General features: G+C 41.2%; 1 protein-coding gene across 3 annotated transcripts in view; it reads right to left on the bottom strand.

Annotated features, from left to right (window-relative positions):
• Positions 1 to 751: 751 nt before the first annotated feature.
• Positions 752 to 21,971, bottom strand: part of LOC121280370 (interferon-related developmental regulator 2-like) — a 40,908-nt gene continuing 19,688 nt past the window's right edge. For all 3 annotated transcript variants that reach the window (XM_041192308.1, XM_041192309.1, XM_041192310.1), the window contains 11 exons: positions 21,795 to 21,905; positions 19,390 to 19,474; positions 19,177 to 19,301; positions 18,498 to 18,655; positions 12,429 to 12,479; positions 10,255 to 10,433; positions 9,140 to 9,248; positions 8,014 to 8,148; positions 5,186 to 5,314; positions 4,281 to 4,376; positions 752 to 3,270 (listed from right to left, as the gene is read on the bottom strand). In XM_041192308.1, the coding sequence (XP_041048242.1) occupies positions 3,190 to 3,270; positions 4,281 to 4,376; positions 5,186 to 5,314; positions 8,014 to 8,148; positions 9,140 to 9,248; positions 10,255 to 10,433; positions 12,429 to 12,479; positions 18,498 to 18,655; positions 19,177 to 19,301; positions 19,390 to 19,474; positions 21,795 to 21,905 (1,259 nt within the window). In that variant the 3' untranslated portion in view covers positions 752 to 3,189. The remainder of the gene's footprint in view (positions 3,271 to 4,280; positions 4,377 to 5,185; positions 5,315 to 8,013; positions 8,149 to 9,139; positions 9,249 to 10,254; positions 10,434 to 12,428; positions 12,480 to 18,497; positions 18,656 to 19,176; positions 19,302 to 19,389; positions 19,475 to 21,794; positions 21,906 to 21,971) is intronic.

Genomic DNA, 21,971 nt, shown 5'->3' on the forward strand with positions numbered 1-21,971 from the left:
GTACTTCACAATCACACTTTGCTGGTCGTAGTAAAACAACAGCAAATCCGACCTAAAGAGTTACAGAATTTATAAATCAAAAGCAAGCTCCTGCCTTGTGTGCAACTAAGACCTTATGAAAACAATTAATCCTAAATGAATAGTTAGAACCACCGAAAAAAGGGAAAACAATTAAATTAGTCTAATTCACCCAGTGAATTGAGTGTACTAGTGCCTTTCATTAAAGCTTCAAGGTCTCATGAGAGTTGCCTATCATATCTGTGCATGTGCAGTTTTGCCTTGTTTGGGTCAGTAGGTCTCTGAGCTGATATAAATGTTCAAATCCTGAGGATTTGAGTTTGACTTTCAAAAATATTTTGAAGCAGGTTGAATTCTCAAAGCATACTTTCAAGCAAATCTTGCATTTGAAATGTTAATTACTGCTCATGTTGTTATAAATGGTTGACTGAGGAACACTTGTGATTAGCAGCAGCTGCAGTTTATCTGTTGGCAAAAAAATTATCATGAACACCTTTTTCTCAGTTGAACTTGATCTCAGTTTGCTTTTTCCAAGTGATTTAAACCCAATTGGAAAATGAGGTTTTGAATTTTGGAATGACAGCTATCCATGTTGATGATTGAAAGGCTTCCCCTCTACTTTGATTTAAAAGACAATTTCTTTAAAAATCCCTTTTATTGCCAGCCTCTTGCCACCCTTCCATGCTTCCAAAGCCTCCACCCAACACCCAAGCAATAAGATAAAGAAACATCATTACTTTTGCAATATTTAATAAGCTTTTCTAGATACAGCATACATGATGCAAAGGCACATACACAAAAATCCTTCTTTATTCTTGAGAGAGACTTGGAAAAGGATTTAGTTGTTAAAAACTGTTTGCATAAAAGTATGACTTGTCTGAAGCAGCTAGAGGCAGACTCATCAAATTTGGTGGAAACCAAGTAGCTCAGATTTAATCTACCCAGGATGGCTGAGGGGGATGGCACCAAGGAACTCCAAATCCAATCCTCCAGGATGGGGAGATAAAGGCCAAGTACCCAGATTACAATCAACTGGGGCAGAGGAGAGATTCATTTTTAACATTTGTTCCATCTGACATTTGGGTGTTGCCAAATCACGAATAAGTTTGAAGCTTACATGCAGCACTGTCAAACATAGCCATTTACAGACACAATGGAATTAAGAAGGCTTAAAAATGCAACATCTATGACGTCTCCTGGGTCCACTGTTGTTTGATTTGAGAGCAATAATCTCCATCCCTCTTCCTGATTAGTTGCCAATGTGTGAATATGAGCCTGTTTCTTTTCTGAAATATTGATTTATGTTAACACAAAACTTTTTTAATGGGCATTTTCAAGTTGGCAATGGAAGAAATGAGGGTGATGGGACATAGAATGTGCTCTAGCCTACAACTGGGCAGCACCAAACATGCAAGTAAAAAGAGAAAAAAATTGTACAAACTTAGTATGCCAACTCTGTTTCCTGAGCAAAAGTACAAAATTATATTGTCAGGCAATAACTCAATGCCATCTGCATCAGGGTAAGATGGCTTCCAAGGTCAAAACATTTGCAGCTAGTTTGTCAGACAGAGTGAAAACAAACTCTCAAGATCAACATCCAAATGTCAGTAATAGTAATTCCATATTATGTTTATAGAAAATATGGGGTTAATAGACAAAAGCATAAGCAAGGAGACTGACTGATTTCATATGTGAGTATACTATATCACAGATTTGGAGTCCCAGGATCAATAGTTATAATAGCATACAGTTAATCTCAGCATTGGTGTAACATAACTCTTCTCAGTTTTTCTCCATCTCATACCCACACTGCCCAAAGCAAGAACCCCACTGCCAGCTGGGTGCTTGAGTGCAGGACCGAACTGAGATTAAATATGTGACGAACCAAGGGGAAGAAGAGAATCAACCTCAGTCAGCACTCAGACAATCCTTATGGCCACGGAGCAACATTGGAAAAACCTGTGGAATTCTCCCAGCCAGAGGCTGGGACAGAGGCTACAGGAAGTTTCAGTGATTCATAAAAATAAAAATTAAAAAGAGAGCAATCATATTAAAGCAACTGTTGTTTCATCCTTTGGTTTAAATTAAACAGAAATGTTTGGGGTTTAAGAAAACATTTTTTTCAATAATTCTTTTATATAAATTGAATTTACAATATTTCAGCTTCAAGTCTATTGTAAATGTATGCCCTGAATAAATAATTTTAAGACTGAAGTGTCACAGACCTAGTGTGGAAATATTGTACTGCAAATACGTATTGGTAAGAAAGAGCACAAATCTAAAAGGGATGCATGGAGTCATGACAAGTCCCACAAATAACAAAACCATGTACTTTCAAAATGACGTACATTCAGCTGTAAATGGTCTCTACTGTACCATGTGATTTCAACTATCTAGAGAGGCCCTAGGAATTACAATGTCAAAGTTCATTTGCAAGGTTTCATCTACTTTAAATGGCACGGAAAGTGGAAAATCTGGAGATGAGGTTAAATTTGCAGGACATCAGTTGTACTGACTCGGTGTGTAATAGAAGGCAGCCAGAGGGGAATGATTTTCCATTTCAAAATCAAATCCTAGGTATTATATAATGTCTGGTTACCACATCCAAAGAGGTGAGTCTATACGCTCAGCCTTTTCCAAACCCAACTCCAGTCCCAGCTCTCACTGCGACTACTCATTCTTATTTAAAAAGGAGAAATATAGTGGTACAAAATGTAGGTAGAAAATTACAAAAGACTACCCACTTGTTTTTGTGCTTTTCTTTTTTTTTGCAAAATTAAATTAATTTGAAATATTTAATCAATTTCACCATAATATATTTTGAATGAAGTGACTAAATTTACAAGTTCACTCTGCAAGGCAAAGGTCAAGTGGAGACAATCACGTTAATTTCCTTAATCTGATGGCTGGATCAATCCATTGTAACACATTTTTACTGAACCGACCCTACAAATTATATAATTTTTATACAATTTAAAATGCTGATTTTGCGAAATAACAATCAAATAAAAAGCAAACACAGCAAGGGGAACTGTGCATGTATGCAAAATTAAAAGGCCCCATGATTGTTTACACAATTCAGAAAACCCTGTTGAGTGTTCTTTATATCACAGTGACAAGGGACATTAAAATTTACAGAAAGAGTTCTGACACGATGCCTGTTTTGGTTTCTCAAAGTACATCAGCTCTTTTATCCCGGACTTTGCTTCTTGCCTTAGTCCTTGCTTTGAATGCTGCAGAGTTGTACAGATGCTGTTTCAGGAAAGATGTAAATCAACAAATTACTCTTACTCTCTAACAACAGACACAAATAAATATAATAAAAATTGCGATAGCATTATGAGTAAAAGAAAACCTTAAATGATAGGTTCATGCTAGCAGCCTCCAAAACTCATCAGATGGCGGCAACAGGTGGTAAAAGTATGCCCTGTAAGGCACTTCATTTCCCAAGTTTGCCACAAAACCAGCACACCTTTCAAGATCAAGTTCATGCAGGAATGGCAGAAACCCAACAGCAAGTTTGTACATTCGCCTAGCCAACACATTTATATGCGGCAGACCTCAACGGAATAGGACTCTACCAGTATGGAAACTTCGTAAAATAATGCAAAAGTGGATATGGATGCATAATTAAGTAATTCTTACTGTGCTCCAGCATCAAACCCCTTTGGGGCAAGAACAAGAATTTACAATAAACAGGTTCACAAAGACAATTAGCTTCAATAAAGGAATGGAGTGGCCTAATTAATTAAAACACTTTAAAATATAAAAGACAAACGGAAACCATAAGTTAATAATTCAAACTATATCCCAATTATAAACCTTGCAAATTAGATGCAGAGGGTAGTAACTTAAGATGCAGCCCTTAAATTGTTGAACAACGAATGTACCTCCACACAAAGAGGGAGAGGAGAGGAAGAGCAGTCAGAAAATCACTATGGTTCTCGCATGCAATTTCTAATCCATGAGAGAATATTTCTAAATTTGAATCACATTTCAAGTCTCAAGACCAACTAGTCAACTATTTACTGTCCAAAATTCCCAGTATGATCAGTTCTAGATCACAGTGAATCCACTCCCGAAGATAAGGGAAATATGACTCATTCATGCTCACCTCTTACCTACTTTGCAAATCGGATAAGAGGGAGAATGAGAATGAGAAAAAAACCCAATACTATAAGCATTTCAAATTGGATACATACTACTTAAATAAGTGGGATATGTTATATTTAAAAATCAAGAGAGAAATCCAAAGTGCTTACCTTTTCAAATCTTGAAATTTTATTGGCCCTGATAGCAGCAGCATCTAGCATTAGAGGAGGACCCAGTTCAAAGATATCCCGCAGTAATTCATTATGCTTTGGAAGCAAAAAAAATTAACCAAAATTGAATGAGGAGTTGAAATCAAAAACTTGTCAAAAAGAGATTCTAAAATTAAAAACTGGTACATTATAATGTGACATGTACAGAGTGCCTTTGGAATAATGCATAGTGTATTTTTGCATATTGGTTCAGCAGTTTTCAAGCTTCAGGATCATCTCTGAGAACACCACTATGGAACAAACCGCTGACCTGTGTTCAAACAGTTTGAGGTGGAAAAGCTTTGGGGTTTTTTTTAAGAAGGTGGGAAAAGAAGAAGAGGCTAGACAAAGATTGTGTGATTTCTCACCATTCAGGAGAACCCATCTGCTCCTGATAAAAAAAAGCTTCCTGACTATTGCTGCTTACAGTAGTCTCAGCAGCCAATTCAATGGCAAGAGTGTCAAAGGCCCGAGAGAAAATTTCTTACACCTACTATCAAGTCTCAGCTAGCAAAAAATTGGTGGCGTTCTCCCCATAATGTCAGAATGATATAGTCCTGAACCAGACAGAGTAGAAAGGTCCTGAGTCTGGCTTGGCCTGTGCCAAGTCAGATGATACCAGCTAGGGCAGCAGATGGGGGCAAAATTTCTACTCTCAAAGGTCCATTAAACTATGCTGCAGCCTTTAGGTCTGTTGGCAGGAGTATGGAAGAGAAAAGTTAGTGTGTTCCTGCTTATAATTCTTTACTTGACACTGCACATATATCCATGTCAAAATGCATATCCCAATAGCTATTGGTCATAGCGAGTTGTTTCAAACAAGTCAGCTTTACTTAATTTGTTCTGCATGTACCTTTCTTTTTTACCTGCAAATGGTGTCTGATACCAGATCCAAGAATCTCCTTGAAGGCATCATAGACTCTTCTTCTGACCCAAGTATCTATGTAAAGGCACTCAATCCCAAACTTGATTGTTTCCTCTGGACACACTTTATCCTACAAAGAAATAGAAATTAGTCATTTATAAATTACTTTTGATTCCATATTAAAGTACAATCAATACAGCACATGCATCAGGTTTGCATATGCATTACTGTCCTGTCCTTCTACAAATGACTTACAATAATTTCCCCAAGAACAGCAATTACCGAGACCTACTCTAAATGTAAAATACTACTTGAGGTAAACCGTTTTTCTGGCAAATGATCGATTAAGTAACGAGCTTGTCATAGTTACTTTATGTTTAAGATGAATTAGTTAACATCTTTTAAAGTGCATTGCTTCTTCCATGCAAAAAAGCTCAACACACCTGCAGAAAGCAGAAACATAGTCCAAGTATTCAGTAGCGTTTAATATAAATTCATGTAGTATGTGTTCAAAGCCATTTTACAGAATTATAAGCTTGTAACTAAGTTCCTGACACCCATTATCCAATTTGGCTGAGTAATAATGTCACTCAGCGACATTTGTGTATGATTAGTCCTAAAAAAGAATCTCACTAGCATGGTAAGTTCTAAGTTTTTCCAGTTGGCTACCGTAGCTCAGTCAGAAATTTTTCTAATCACTCATCACTCCAACAAACATTTTATATTCAAGAAACAAATAAATCCCCAATCAGTTAGCTATGCAGATTGTTAAGTGATCACACCAAGAAACAAATCAGCTTGTTCAAGAGGTCTACTTCAATTTGCATCTTCAAAAAAGCTTTACACAACTGATTAAACAGGTATCCAAATTCATGACCACTGAACATTTTTCCTAGGCCTTTTCAGGACCTTGCATTATCGATTCAAGTACAGGACAACTAGATCTGAAGCAAATATCTGTTTTGCTCAACAGTGAATTCATTTGCAACATAGTTCGATTTAATGCCCCACGAAAAAGTCAACTCAGTTTTGTAATTAAGAAATTCACACAACCAAGTTCAAACAGGCTAACGTAGGACAACCAAATGCAATCTCACAACCACCCTCAAGCCCAAATACCAGTAGTTTTGAGCCAGTTCCTTAAAAGGATTATGAGCAACACCCACCATCTGGTTTCTATTTACTTTCTTGTCAGTTACAGATTTCCTTCAGAGTGCATTGAAAGCTAGCTACTGAGGCAACATGGGTCAGCCAAAACCAGCAATCAAAAATGGATTTTTGTACTCATAAAATGTCTTCAGCAGTCAGTCTGGGAGGCACAGGTACTTTAATAACAGACTGCAACCTCCAAAACAGGTTTGCGTGAAGTATGCTTATGCCTACCAGTGTTGTTTGACAATCTCCATCTACAGCAGGTTATTCTGGTTAAATTATGTAATGATTAATGGTCTGATAACGCAAGCTGTAAATAATTAGCACCAGGATTTTGTTGGTGATAACCCACTCAGATGCATTCATCGTTTAGTAATCAGTGATATTATCATGACTGGCTTTTTATTTGTTTATACTTCATGCAGTAAATCAAATTATAGTCATTTTTCAGCATACAGTTCTAGAGCATTTTAAAGTGGTATTTTTCTTAATAGAACCTATATAAGCTAAGGTATGCAGTTCAGAAAGAAAACATATTTATATTCTGTTTATCTCAGGCACATTATCTGATTTAATACCCCATCTGCGGGTTGGCACTCAACGGTGTAGTGCTCATTCAGTACTGGTTTATATTTATATAAAATACTCGAGACAAACTGCAGCGCACTTACAACACCTAACTTAGGACAGAACTGAATTATATAGTTATGTTTCTGGATTATCTGGGTATCTTTAACTTGGGACACCTCTTAGGCAAGTTCAAGCCTCCCATGTCCTGGAGGAAGACCCAAGCATGCAAGCTAGTATGGGACACACCGGTTTATTTTATCTCTGGATTACAAGTACAATTTTTACTCGAACCCGCCACAATTCTTTAACTCAGGAAAATTCTAACAATCGACACTGTGGACTGAATTTTAACTCCTAAAAACAGATAAGTTAGGTCAAAGATTAAAATTTTAAAAAATCAACAGGAACCCAGCTCGTCTGCTTCCAGTTTTAACAGAGGTGGGACAAGGGGTGGGCAACCAATCTGCTTAGGGAGGTGGCTTGGTCATTTAACTATCATAAAATAGGAAGACAGACATTAAGAGTATTAGAAGAGTAATTCTATTTCTAACTCATCTCAGCTGGGCTTCCCAGGCCTCAGGAAACTTGGCAGGTGAAAGGGGGGTGAGAAGGGTTCTGAATCTACAAAGTGTCTTTACAACATTGCTGGTGGGCTGGGAGGAGCAGATCATTTGAGAAATCCATTCTTCCAGATTTCCTGCTGTCAGTGAGCACAGAACTTGCCTTCTGGCTAAAATGGTTTCCACAGCCTAGTACCAGTGCACATGGCACATTTATCCATGAAGGTATCAGTGAGTATTTAAAAAAAAAAAATTGGTATGATTTATGGAATTTTTTAAAAAACTGTAATAGACATTTTACTGCCTACGATTGTACAAAGCTAATTCCTCCCCACCAAATTTCACTGAAGCTTCAACACTGCCTCTCTCAATTCATCCATACAAAGGCATTAACGTAATCAGACAATAAAGTTTTGGCATGAGTCTTAACGGTGAGAAGTCTAAGCTTCTACAAGTTTTCCATTAATTTTGTGTTGCACTCATTCTTGTTGGTTATAAAATGTTGAACTTATCTTTCTGTCTTCAAGACAATTTGAACATAATGTACCTCAATGAAATGCATGACATCTCGGAAAATGGAGCGCTGCTTTCGCCGATCATTTTTTGCCCTGTATTTGTTACTGTCGGTTGCCAATGCTTTCAGCTTTTCACAAAGTTGATCAGTGTCATCATACAAAAACTCCTTTGAAATAAAACAGCAAGACATACGAGATCATATAACAGAAAACTGCTAATGCCTTCAGAGCAAAACGAAGTGGATTTTACATACATCGTCATCAAGGTTCAATTTTGACAGAGTAGGTGGTTGTTAAAAACTTTGTCGTAATAGTACTCAACACTACCTGGATCAGTTATTACCAGATTCAAGTAGAGAGTTCTCAGATTCACCTAACACATTTATCACAAAGAGAGAGAGAAACACTCCTACCATACATCAATTTGATATATTTAGGCTGCACAGTCTAACTGCTAGTTTACACAAGTGCTGCAATAACTGTCCAGTTCAGGGGCATTGAACCTGGGAACTTCCAGCCAGCACCAGACCAAACAGAACCATACAGAACATTTATATGTTTCCAATGGGAATTATCATAAAATCCAGTTGGTAATTTACACTTTACTGCACCACAGATTTTTTTTGACATTCAAACCTAGGAGCGCAACCTAGGTCTCACTTAATAAATAGCTTTCAAAACAGCAAACATGCATTCAACCCAGAGGTATAAGAAAGCCTGATTTTAACACAAAGGTGTGTCCAATTCAATAATTATCTGTAGGACTGAAGTCTGGTTAATGCTCCAGTGACATCAATCGAGAGGACTTTTACCTGTGCAATTGCTTACATAATATTAAATCAATGACAAAGTAAACAGTCATTATTTTTTGACTTAAAATTAAGGGCAGGAAAGTTAATAAACTAAGAGTAGCAGATAGGCAGAGTGTTACTTCGTCTAAAAACTCAAATCGCAAAGGTTGGACTTCAATCCCCTCAAAGACAGGTTTGTCAATCGAAGGTACGCAATGGGGAGAGGGATGAGAATGGTGACAAGAATAACTTCTGAATCTTTGAAAATTTAATACATATCTGTACAAATAAATAGCGAATTCTTTGCATAGAGAAGTGATTGTGTCATTTCTCTGCAGGAAGGTGCACAATACAAAGGGCTTCTTACTTGATTAGTCTTGCGTGCCAACTCAAACAGAAGTGCTATCGCTTCCCCAGCTGCTATTCGCAAGGTCACATTATCACTACACAGGAGGTCAGGTAATTTGGAGAGATGACTGGAAAATATAGTTAACAATTCATTAGTACAACAACATTTCTGTCAGATCAACAATAAAAGGAAAGTTATGTTAAATATAATGAAATCCGATTTTCTTTGAGCATACAGCTTATCTTGGCCACAATGGGCTTTGCCATAGGAGTAACAGGACACAAGTTCAGACTCAACAGGAGGATGTTCTAATTTCAGCTTGAGGTAACAGCTGAGCTTATGCATCATTTTATGGGGATTGGGGAGGGTGGCAGATCAGATGCGAGCAGGCAGGTAAATCAAGAGAAGCATCTTAATTTCAAGTTTCTGAAGTGATCCGAGGTTGTTTCATCTTTTCTTTCTGAAATTGGCAATCCCTCCTGGACAACTGTATTAACCATTGAGGTATTTTTGGCAAGGTAAGTTCGTGTCAGTGCCTGATGATTACCAAAATGATGGTGACTCACCCTTGGCATTCCCCTCTCACTTTCTAATGGCTAGCTGCACTGCAGCATTGATAAAGACCTGGAGTGGGCTCTCATTTACATAGTTAAACAGTGACAAGTTGCTCAGGCTGGAAAGAGCATATTTGACAAGAATTCAATTAAAAATTACTGAACTGTTGGCTGCCTGTAACATCAGCTATTTGGATCTTTTCACAACGTCATAAGGCTGCAATAAACAATCCAAATTCTGATGTCTATCAAGGTGTTGTAGAGATCTTAATTAGTTTTGGTTCACTAACTAAGGATGGGAGTTTGGGGGTGGGGGGAGGGGAGAGAAAGAGTTTGATTTACACTGAAATTACTTCCTCCTAGAATATGTGAAAGGGTGATTTGACAGCATTTTCTTAGCAGCCTCAAAAGAGCTCCTTCCAAAGTCACAGAATGGTATTTTTCTTTTAAACCTTTAGAGTTGTATTACTGATCAATCTACAGGCACTTAACTTGTCTTTACCATAAACGGGTACTAAAATAAAACATTAAGATGCAACTACAAGTAACAGACCTATATCAGTAATCATTTACACTTACTTTTCCAACAGCTTTTGAATTCTGGAGGGTGGACAGAGAGTAACTAGTAAGGACCAGGACTGGAGAGCATTGCAGTGAAGGACTTGAGTCTGTGAATTGTGGGAGGGCACTGATCCATCCCCCTTTATATATGAAGCACTAAAGACACTCTCCAAACATGTCAGGCAAGATACAAGGTCCTGAAGTTGATAAACACACGTTAAAAAAAAGTTAGAAGTAAACAAGGAAGCTTATGAAACATTTATAGTGTGATATGTTCATTTCTGATGTGAATGTACAAACTATATATCATAAAGGGGAACTCTGGTGTAGGGAGCACTTTCAATCTTTAAAGATTCTGCTTTTCACAATCCAACCCAAAGTTTAGCTCATACAATTGGTTGTTCAATACTTTTCATATTTTTGATCATCTCCTGTAGTCTTACAGAAGCCCAACATTTAAAGGCTAATGGAGCAAAGATCAGCTGAAATCACTGACAATTCCTGCACAATCATAACAGAATTTCAGTGTTAGGCATTTGTGAAGTATTAAAAATCCACAATAGAACACTCTACGATTAACTGCAGTTTTGAACAAATCTTTATTACAGATTAATATATTCATGAATTACTTCTTCTAATCACTAGCAACTTATCCAAGCCACTAAACTAGCTAGGTGCTGATTAATTTCAGCTATGATGCACTGATGCATCTCAATAATGAAATTTGGATTCCAACTATATCCTGAAATAGGAATATTTATAGGAATAATAGAGTAAACATATTTCCCATGGTGGATTGATAGGAATTAGATGTCTCATGTTGTGTATAGTAACTAATGCTCTTCAACATATAGCTACTTCAAACTAATCAGCGTTGATGTAGGATACCTCAGCAAATCCAACCAAAGCATTACATGCAGCATTCAGTCAGACTATCACAGAGCTCACAAAATTAGAAGTCATTTGCTTATTGCTTCACAGTGGAATTTACAAAGCAAGTACCAGAAATAGTGGGAAACCAAAGATTTAATGAAAATGGGGAAGTTAAAGCAATATTAAGAAAGAAATACTGGAGAAATTAATTGGACTAAAAGCCAACAAATTTCTTGACCTAATGGCCTACATCCTAGGGTTCTAAAAGACACATCTACATTGCTTGTGATCTTCCAAACTTTCCTAGACTCTGGAACAATTCCAGTGAACTATGAAGTAGGAAATCTAACACCATTATTCAAGAAAGGAGGGAGAGAGGAAACAAAGAGCTACAGACCAGTCAGCCTGAGATCAGCTATCAGCAAACTGCTGGATTGATTATTAAGAAAGTGGCAACAGGGCACTTAGAAAATCACAACATTACCAGGAAAAGTCAAAATGGTTTATGAAATGGGAATTGGGTTTGACAATTCTATTAGATGTTCTTGAAGTAATGAGCAGGGTAAGTAAAGGGGAAATAGTGGATGTATATATTTGGATTTTCAAAAGGTATTTGACAAGGTGTCACAGAGGGTGATAGTTCATTGGTTTGGAAGTAATATGATAGCATGGATCAAGTATTGGTTAAAGGGCAGAAAACAACGTAGGAATAAAACAGGTTATTTTCAGTTGGTAGACTGTTATTAGTGGGGTGCTGTAAAGATTAGTGTTGGGACCCCAGCTATTTGCGACCTACATTCATGACTGAGATAAGCAGACCAAGTTAAATTATCTTCCCCAATATCGATGCCAACAACCCTGTGTATTTCCAACATTTTATGCGTATGGTTCAGACTTTATTATTTAAATCAATTCCTTTTACAGACCACATACAATTTGCCCCAACCAAGATGGGCTCTACTCAATTTAGCAGGAACAAGCCAAAGTACTATAAAATTTCTCTGATCCCCAGAATAATCTGGCAAAACTCTAGGATAACAAATTTAAAAGTCTATAATAACCCTGATTAACTGCATTCCACAGATGCCACTTCCATAGCTGGATAAAGTAACTGGCTCTACTACGGTCCGAGGTTCACACATACAGGAATTAATTTCTTTTAGGATCAGCAGTGGGCCTTGAGCCTCAAAATGAGCACCACAGCACAGTACTATACATTAACAAATTGATTTAGTATGCCATCAGTTTTATTGAACAAATGCCAAAACAAGTGTCTACTCTTTTAGAAAAAGAAAGTTAACTAGCAAATCAAGACTCACCTCTGCTTCATTAGCAGCAATGTAACAGCATGTTCCCAGAGCAGTGGCGCACTAAACAGAAGCAAAAACAGACATTAAGCTACACTTAGCCAAATATATTTCCCAACCAAAAGGCTGGATGGGTGAAGGTTTAGCCCAATACTCATTTTAGTATCTGTCGAAATTAGTAAAACTGTACCTTAGCTTAGATGCTTTGAAACCTTTACAATTAGAACTATGCAAAAGATTCACCATATGTAGAGCAATGGATGAAAAATATTTAAACTTTCAATAATTTTACTGCTTTGGACCAATTACATATTCAACAATGGTTGTACTGTAACAGTTTTACAGCCATAGCCAATTCTGAAAGTTGTAAAACACTAGCTGACTAAACATACTAATTCAGCCAAACAGCACTGATCAAATGTGCCTTTGTCATTTTTAATATATCAACAGTTCTATACCATAAAGCAGAACAGGCCAGATTCCATACTGGCACCAAACTCTATTTCCAGCCATTTTAAAAATAAGTCAAGGGGAACCTGTGCTACCGGGGAATGATAACTATATCCTTGAAACAATTATATTTTATCTTCTTTCCTTTACATACATGTAGTGTCAGTATGTGCTGTCATTCTTCTGATATTCATTTTTAAAAAATCAGTCGCTAGGACATAAAAGGGTGCCAGGTTGCATTATCTTGGCAGTTCAGTGCGGTTCGTTCCTAGCTTCATACAAAATCATTTGGTCCTCTGAGCCATGTAGGACTCATGCTTTATCAGCACTGATTGATGCTGATAGTTGCTCTACAAAATCCAACTGGAAGTTTTAACTGTGTTCAGCTACGTTATTATAAGCCATTCTTTATGTATGCTTGAAAAGAGGCATGTTTGCGGAATCACGGTTTTATGGTCAGGAACAAGAATTTTGTAAATCAATCAAAAGCATCAGATATTGTTTTATTGCATTTTGTACATTTATAGGTTTAGCTGGTGTTGATGCAGTTATGGTGGCCCATGTGTGAGGCACTTAATTTGATTTTGATTCACATGATGCACTCCATAGGTTGATGTAGATGGATAGTGTACAGATGAGTCTGAGTTAAATTAAAATTCAATTTGTGCTTTGTCCTCTAATCCTTTGTTTTGCTTGTGTTGTATACGGCTGCTGACGACCATGGGATTGGTCACTGCAGGTACCAAATAATAACTCATGCTCAGCTTTTTATTTTTCTGTATGCCCATGACAAAATCAACTTTGGGCAGAATTTTCTGCTCGTTGGGCCTGACCCAATCGCGGGCAGGCGCAGAGTCAAACGTCGCACCATTTTGCGCGGGTGGGCCAATTAAGGCCCACCTAGCGCATTTCACACTCCCGTGGAGAGCGGGATTTTCAAATTTGTGGCGGCCGTGTACAAACCACCAGTTCCAATGGGGAACCGGCAGTCTGTATAAAGAAAGGCCAGGCAGCCTTCTTTAGGCTGATGACCATGGCCAGCTACAGCCGCAGGGGGCTGGCACAGCAGGCTCCGGAGGGCAGGCTGCAGGGTAGGCCAGTGGGGGGCCAATGTACCCCTCGCTTCTCTGATGCCTGCCTTGCTGCCCTTCTCGAGGAGATGGCAGCACGTCGAGGGGTGCTGTTTCCTGAGGGAGGGAGGAGGAGGAGACCCCCGTCACCAAGCGGGCCTGGCAGGAGGTGGTCAGCTCCCAAGATGTTGTCTGTCGAATAGGGACCCAGTGCCGCAAGCGCTTCAATGATTTGTTGCGCTCTGGAAGGGTGAGTACCATATCGGCCTTGGCCATTTAACCCAGCAGGTAGCCTTAGCTTTTGAGGCCCCACATTACTCTGTCCAAAAGGTCCTCAGCACCTCACCTGTCAACCTCATGGCACTCAACTTAAATAAATGCTACCACATTTGTCATCCCTCCACCAAGGGGAAATGTTGCCTTCTGTCCACCCAGTCTATGCCCCTCATAACATAGAGGGCATGAAGGTCAATAACGTGACCTGTCAATCTCCTGTGCTCCACGGCAAATGTCACAAGTATATGCAATGTTTCCTCATAACTCCCAACTCTCCAGGCCAGCATGCAACCTGGTCAGCAGCCTCTGCACTCTCTCCACTCCAAAGCCATCCCTCCCACGAAGCACAGGTCACAAATGAACGCAGAAGTGTACCTGTGGCCTCGACAGCGTTTTCTGCACTTGCAATACGATCTCCCTTTTCCTATTCTATTCCTCGGCTAATAAAGGTAAGTCTGGCTTTTACCTTATTAAACGCCTTATGCTCCTGCCCTGCTACCTTAACAGGTCTGCCCAGCAACGCCCCTGTAATCGTCCTTATTTTCCACGGTCCTACCATTTCTTCTGTATTCCCGTACCTTGTTTGTCTTGCCCAAGTGCTTAACCTCTCACTTATCCACATAACATTCCACGTGGCATTACTTAGGCCATCTGACCAGCCTATCTGTATGCGTGTGTAATGTTTGGGCCTCCTCTTGACAATTTACCACCCCACAAATGTTTGTCTCCTTAGGTTCTTGAAGGTTGAGCACATTATGAGCCTAGGGGGGGAAAGGGATGAATTGTGTTACTGACTGAATGCTAACTCATCCACTGTCCTTGTTAATTTCAGCATCACCACCGCATGGCCGCCAGGAAGACGGCCAGTGTCCCCCTTCCACACCTGAGGGGCGTCAATTGTCACGAGCGTCACATCATTTCAGCGAGCCAGGCACCAGCACAGCGACTACCACATCGGTGGGTTTTATGACGTCGGCTGGTGTCCCAGGGCACAGTGGAGAGGGCACTTCACAATCGCTGGAGGAGATGGCACAGACAGAGAGCGCCGATGGCGCCAGCAGCCAGATGACTGCAGGGGACCAGGCACATGCTGAGTCAGGCCGTGATGATGTGCCCCTGGAGATCTCAGCCTTGCAGCAGCTGCAGGACAAGCGGCAGGATGTGCGGGAGTATCTAGCAGGGTTGCATGAGGGTGTGCTTCATTTGGTCACTGTGGTGGAGGAATCCAGGCAGAGTGTCAGTGATGGCATGAACTCGTGTCAAATCATCAGGCTTCCTCCAATGAGAGATTGGCGACTCTCATGGAGAGAAGCTTCCAACAGATTGACCAGCATCTGATTGGGTTACGCTCGGCCATGCAAGCCCTCACAGCACTCGTGGCCACAGGTGGTCATTGGCAATGTGGGAGATGTTCTGGGCACCAAGTGTCCCAGCTCAATGCCCATCCATCTGTGGTGAGCATGGAGGTCCAAAGTGACCTCACATCAGCGCAGCAGCTGCCTCTCATCTCTATGAGCTCCTCTCAGGGCGCTCCGGATGAGGGCAGCAGCTCCTCCGCCCCTCTGCCAGTGACCGTTGCATCCGTTGAGGCTGCGACAACTGGGGAGGTGCCAGTTTTGGAACTGGCCACTCCCTCCCAGGCAGGGCCAGCACAGGCTCCACGGGCCAGAGGATGTCCACCAAGGTCATTGAAGCCAACAGGACAGCAGGCTGTCTCACAAGTCACTCCGAGCGATGGGGCGTCACCAAGACGAGGCACCCGCAAACGTAAGCATAAGGCACGTTAGGCACTCCATGGGTTTCTCACTGGTGCTTTTCTGTTGCCCCTAGATTAGGGAATTTATTTTTGTGAACGTCAGAGCAACGCTTTGTCATGTTTTTGGTGGCACCATCTGATGGATGGCAACAAAGTCCACATTTGTGACAATGGCTGAGGATGTCTCTTTTGTGCTGCATTTGTCTGTTTCACAGGCATATTATGAGTGTTTGAGTGGACATTGATGTTTATGTACTAAGCCCTTAGTTGCAGCTGAAGAAGTGGAAGATGTAGCACTTAAGTACCACGGATGGATGTGCCAGGCAAGGCTGGTCCTGCTGATCCATGTGCGTGGTGCTAGCTGAAGGTTCGTTGGATTAAATTGTCCCGGGTGTCCCTGCCTCCTTGGTGTAGTTGCGGGTCGGCATGCTGCCCCTCATCATCGCCCTGTGCTTCCTCATCCTCAGAGCCACTGCTGGATTCATCGTGTGCAGCTGCATCCACTGCGTCAAGGTCTTCATTGTCAACTGCATCTGCCCTTTCCAGCGCAAGATTGTGCAGAGCACAGCATGCTACCACTATCACAGATGCGACCTGGGGGGTACTGGTGTGCACTCCCTGAGCGGTCAAGGCATCAGAAACGCATCTTGAGAAGACCGATGACTCTCTCCACCACAGCTCTTGCGGAGCCATGGCTCCTATTGTACCGCTGCTCAGCTTCTGTTCTTAGATAGCGGAGAGGCGTCATGAGCCACCTTCTGAGGGGATAGCCCTCATCACCCACCAGCCAACCAACCAGCCGAGCCGGTGCACTAAAGAGCCCCGGCACCTGGGAATGTCTGAGGATGTAGGCGTCATGGGAGCTGCCTGGGTACCTTGCACAAACTTGCAGAATCTACATCCTGTGATCTCACACTATCTCAATGTTCACGGAATGGAAGCCCTTCCTGTTGATGAAGGCACCGGGCTCACCTGCTGGCGCCTTGATGGCCACATGTATGCAGTCTATAGCACCCTGGACATGGGGGAAGCCAGCAATGGCCGCGAAGCATCTGGCTCGCTGTGCCTGGCTTGCCTGGTCGCAGCGGAAGTGGATAAAGGTCAATGCACGTCTGAACAGAGCATCTGTAACCTGCTTAACATGAGTGTGGACAGCTGATTGGGAGACAATGCAAAGATCATCCACCGAGCCCTAGAAGGAGCCAGGTGCACAGAAGTGGAGGGCAACTGTGACAGGGCCAATCATCTGATAGATGTAGTTGATTGTTTCCCGTGACAGTTGGAGCCTCCTTTGGCACTGCACCTTATTCATATTGAGATAGCTGCTTCACCGCCTATATACCCTGACAGCAGGATAGTGGCGTCTTCTGCGGCCCCTTCCACCTTGGACAACCTCTTGGGCCTGCGCCCCTTGTGCCTGCATCTAGCCTCCCAAAGGTGGCTCCCCTGGAGGCTGACTGTCCACTCTTGGCCTCCTCCTTATTCTAGCCCTCCCTTCGTCCTCAGAGGAGCTGCATCCAGTGGAGATGTCAGAACCCATACCCAGGCTAAATGGAGGCCTCCAGAAAGCTGCAGGCCCAATAAAGATTACTGACTGCTGAGCTGAAGCTTCAAAGTACAGAGGATGCTGGAAATCGATCTGAACTGCTACCGATCACACAGGCAAGCTTAAAACACTTGCTGCAATAAATACTTCACATAAAACATTGACAATCCCACTGAGCCCACATACCCTGCCCGTGGATGAGTTTTGTTAAAAAGTCAATTACCCGGCTGCCTGCTGTGCCCATGCTCTGAGCTGAAGATCACACGGGCACCTCAAAATCGGCATCGACTGCTGAGTTAAGGGCCTTAACAAGCCCTTTAATTAATGGTGGGCGCGCGTCGCACTTCATCGTGCGCCTGCCCAGCTAAATATCGCGATGACCCGTGGTGACGCTTGCCCATGAGCGCGCACCATTTTAAGCACTGAAGTGTGGGGCCCGCCACCCACACGTCATCCAGAAAATTCAGCCCTTTAGCATTTTCTGGAATTCTGTCGATTCGTGCTGGTACCTGTCTCCTGGGAACCCTAAACAGAAACAAAAATCTGGCAAAGTCAAATTAAACAGAATGTTCCATTTGCCTAATCTTGTCTACTGCTATAGAGAGGCTGACGTCATTGCCCCAACTTTGGCAATGAGAGGAAAAGAACCTTTGGATGTGGATCGACTGATAGGTCCTAGACTTTTAAGGGAACATAGGGGTTGAAGACCAAATGCAGCACTTGTTTATACACAATACCACAAATATCTGTCTTGTCACCCAAAATTTCTTATGGTATGGTTATATTCCCACAATATGAGGCACTCCCATTTCCTAAAGATACTTCATTACCACAGGTCTAATGGCAAAAATTCAATTTAGTGTTTATTTTAAAAATCTTTAGGAACAGTTTTGCAAATCCTAACAGGTTTCCGATCTCATTCAGGCCTAAAGGGCTAAGTACTGAAGCTTGGACGTGCATCACTTGGAAAATAAAGTACTTACACTGTGTCTGGCAGCCAAGCTAGATGATTTGTCAGTAAAGATATTAATCAGGACAGACTTCAGCGTTTTGAAAACATCTTCACCTTCTTTGCACGATCCCAGCTGAATACATAGTAAGGATATGACAGTAGCTGCAATGGCTTGTTCTTCACCCTTTCCTTTAAAAATAAAAGTAAATACAAAACTAAAGTTGTTTTAGAACTTAATCAGTCTTTCCCCTGGATACGTACTTACACCACTTCTGAGGCTCTTCCATGTTTGTCCCATTATCAGTTCCTTCTGCCCTGCACCTCTGTCCCTTTTGTCATTTAATTCCTCTTGCCATCTACCCTATCACAGACCTTTCGCTTCTCTTTTCTTCCTGGCTCTGTATTTGTTTAAGAACTGCTCATTGGCAACATCTTCCAGTTCTGATGAAAACTCATAATTGCAAAATGCTACCTTCATTGCTCTCTCCACAAACGCTGCCTGACTTACTAAGTGTTTCCAGTACATTCACTTTTATTTCAAATCTAATTGTAGTTCACCATGGCAAAATTTGAGCTCTTCTGGTGAGAATGAAGAGTTACAAGCATTTCATCGTATTCAAGGTCAGTCCTGCAAGGTAAGGATCTATCAGCCATCTCTTCAAGCTGAATATCTCTGAACCTTCTACTTCAGCTTATCAAGATACACGCACCTTTCTTTAAGCAGCGTTCCAAGCAGTCAGTGAGGGTGACTCTTCTTTCCACCAAAAAGTCGGACAGGATTTTGGAAGAAAATGCTAACTTGAGGCTTTCAAGGGCATTTTGTCTTGTTTTTGCACTAAAAATAGAAAATGGATTAATGTAACAAAAAAGAAAAATAACTCTAGCTATGAAAGCCAAATGCAATGCTCTCAAACCTGCCTTACCTTTTATCCGTTGTTTTATCAATACATTCCTTCAATTTATCTTCAGCTTCCTCTTGGGCCATTTGTTCATTAATGGCTTCATTTCCTAAAAAATAAAAAGAAAACAGAGTTATTTGCCAAGTTTTTCCCTGGGACATTAATGAGAAAAAATGTGAAAGAGAAACACACAAAATTTTCAAAAATAAAAGAACATATTATAGAACCTGCCACTGAAAGTTGATCATCATTTAGATGATACTATGGAGGATATTTGATCTCAAGGGCAGTGCAGCACACAATTGCAAAATTTGCTCTTGCAAAATATCAGTGCTCAGGATGTGGAACTCATTACCAAAAAGAGTGGTTGAGACAAATAACATGGAAGTATTTCGACAGATGATCTTCCTTCCATCATACGTGGATGCTTGCTGATGATTACTATGTTCAATTCCATTTGCAACTCATCAGATAATGAAGCAGCCCACCCATGCCCTGATTCAGCAAGGTCTGAACAATATTCAGGGTTTGGGCTGATGAGCAGCAAGTAACATTGGCAAGTGTTGAAAAAAAACAGAAAATGCCAGAAAGATTCAGCACGTATGGAATCAAAACTTTGACTGCTTTTCTCTCCACAGAAACTGCCAGGCCTGCTGAGTCCATAAGACATAGGAGCAGAAATTAGGCCATTCGGCCCATCGAGTCTGCTCCGCCATTGAATCATGGCTGATAAGTTTCTCAACGCCATTCTCCCGCAACCTTTGATCCCCTTACTAATCAAGAACCTATCTATTTCGGTCTTAAATATACTAAATGACCTGGCCTCGACAGCCTTCTGTGGCATGAATTCCATAGATTCACCACTCTCTGGCTAAAGAAGTTTCTCCTCATCTCTGTTCTAAAAGATCTTCCCTTTACTCTGAGGCTCTGCCCTCAGGCCCTAGTCTCTCCTACTAACGGAAACATCTTCCCCACATCCACTCTATCTAGGCCTTTCAGTATTCTGTAAGTTTCAATCAGATCCCCCCTCATTCTTCTAATCTCCATCAAGTATAGACTCAGAGTCCTCAAATGTTCCTCATATATTAAGCCTTTCATTCCTGGGATCATTTTTGTGAACCTCCTCTGGACCCACTCCAGGGCCAGAACATCCTTTCTGAGATACGGGGCCCAAAATTGCTCACAATATTCTAAATGTGGTCTGACCAGAGCCTTATAAAGCCTCAGCAGCACATCCCTGCTTTTATATTCCAGTCCTCACGAAATAAATGCCAACATTGCATTTGCCTTCCTAACTACTGACTCAACCTGCAAGTTATCCTTAAGAGAATCCTGGACTAGGACTCCTAAGTCCCTTTGTACTCCAGATTTCTGAATTCTCTCCCCATTTAGAAAATAGTCTATGCCTCTATTCTTCCTACCAAAGTGCATGACCTCACACTTTCCCACTTTGTATTCTATCTGCCACTTCTTTGCCCATTCTCCTAACCTGTCCAAATCCTTCCGGAACCATCCCACCTCCTCAATACTACCTGCCCCTCCACCTTTCTTTGTATCATCTGCAAACTTAGCCAGGATGCCCTCAGTTCCTTCATCTAGATCATTAATGTATAATATAATATAATTTTCTGGGTTTTTTTTCCGATTTCCAGCATCCGCAGTATTTTGCTTTTATACTGGCAAGTGGTGTCCTGGGGCTGAGATGACTTGCCTTCCAACAACCACAACTATCTTCCTTCGTGCTAGATATGATTCCAATCAGCAGAAAGTTTTCCCCGATTCACAGTGTCTTCAATTTTGCCAGGGCTCCGTGACGCTACTTTAATGTCTTTCACGTCATCTCTGGAATTCAACTCTTTTGTCCATGTTTGGACAAAGGCTACAATGAGGTCTGGAGCCAAGTGGCCCTGGTGGAACCCAAACTGTGTATCAGCGGGCAGGTTATTGCTGAATAAGAGTTGCTTGATAGTACAATCACCAACTCCTACTGTCACTTTCCTGATGATTAAAAGTAGACTAATGGGGCAGTAATTGATCAAATATAAATCTATCCTGCTTTCTGTAAACAAGTCACACCTGAGAAATTTGCCATACATGCGTGGCTAGGGATGCAATGAGTTCTGGAGCACTTCTAAAACGTCATGCAGGTTAACCACAATTAATGATTCTCCAGGTTTTCTAATCTCCTGAAACAAATGCAACTCTAGTTAGCACTTCTAAAGGGGAAGGAGATAATTCTTCCTCTTCTCAATGATAATTAAGCATAAAAGCAAAGTTATCAACCTGCATCTGATTTTGCAAAGTCCCAGGCATTCAGATGGTGCACTTGCACACTCCTAAACATTAAGGGCTCAGACCTTGCTTCAAATCTAAGTTATGTACCGGGTCTTGAAATTTCAAACACTGTAGGTAATGCATCTCATTATTACCTTCTTCAGGCACACTGGCCGACTCACTGGCACTGCTGCAATGGCTGAGCACTTCACTGGCGAGATCATCATCACTGGCCGGAGTCTCCCCTTTAATTCCATTCCGTCCTCCTGCAGACAAAGTGTAGTAAAGTGAATTACGCTCCTGCACCAAGGTAAGAGTGTAGTGTGACTAAC

This window comes from Carcharodon carcharias, chromosome 7, assembly GCF_017639515.1.
Source record: "Carcharodon carcharias isolate sCarCar2 chromosome 7, sCarCar2.pri, whole genome shotgun sequence".
Taxonomy (NCBI): Eukaryota; Metazoa; Chordata; class Chondrichthyes; order Lamniformes; family Lamnidae; genus Carcharodon; species Carcharodon carcharias.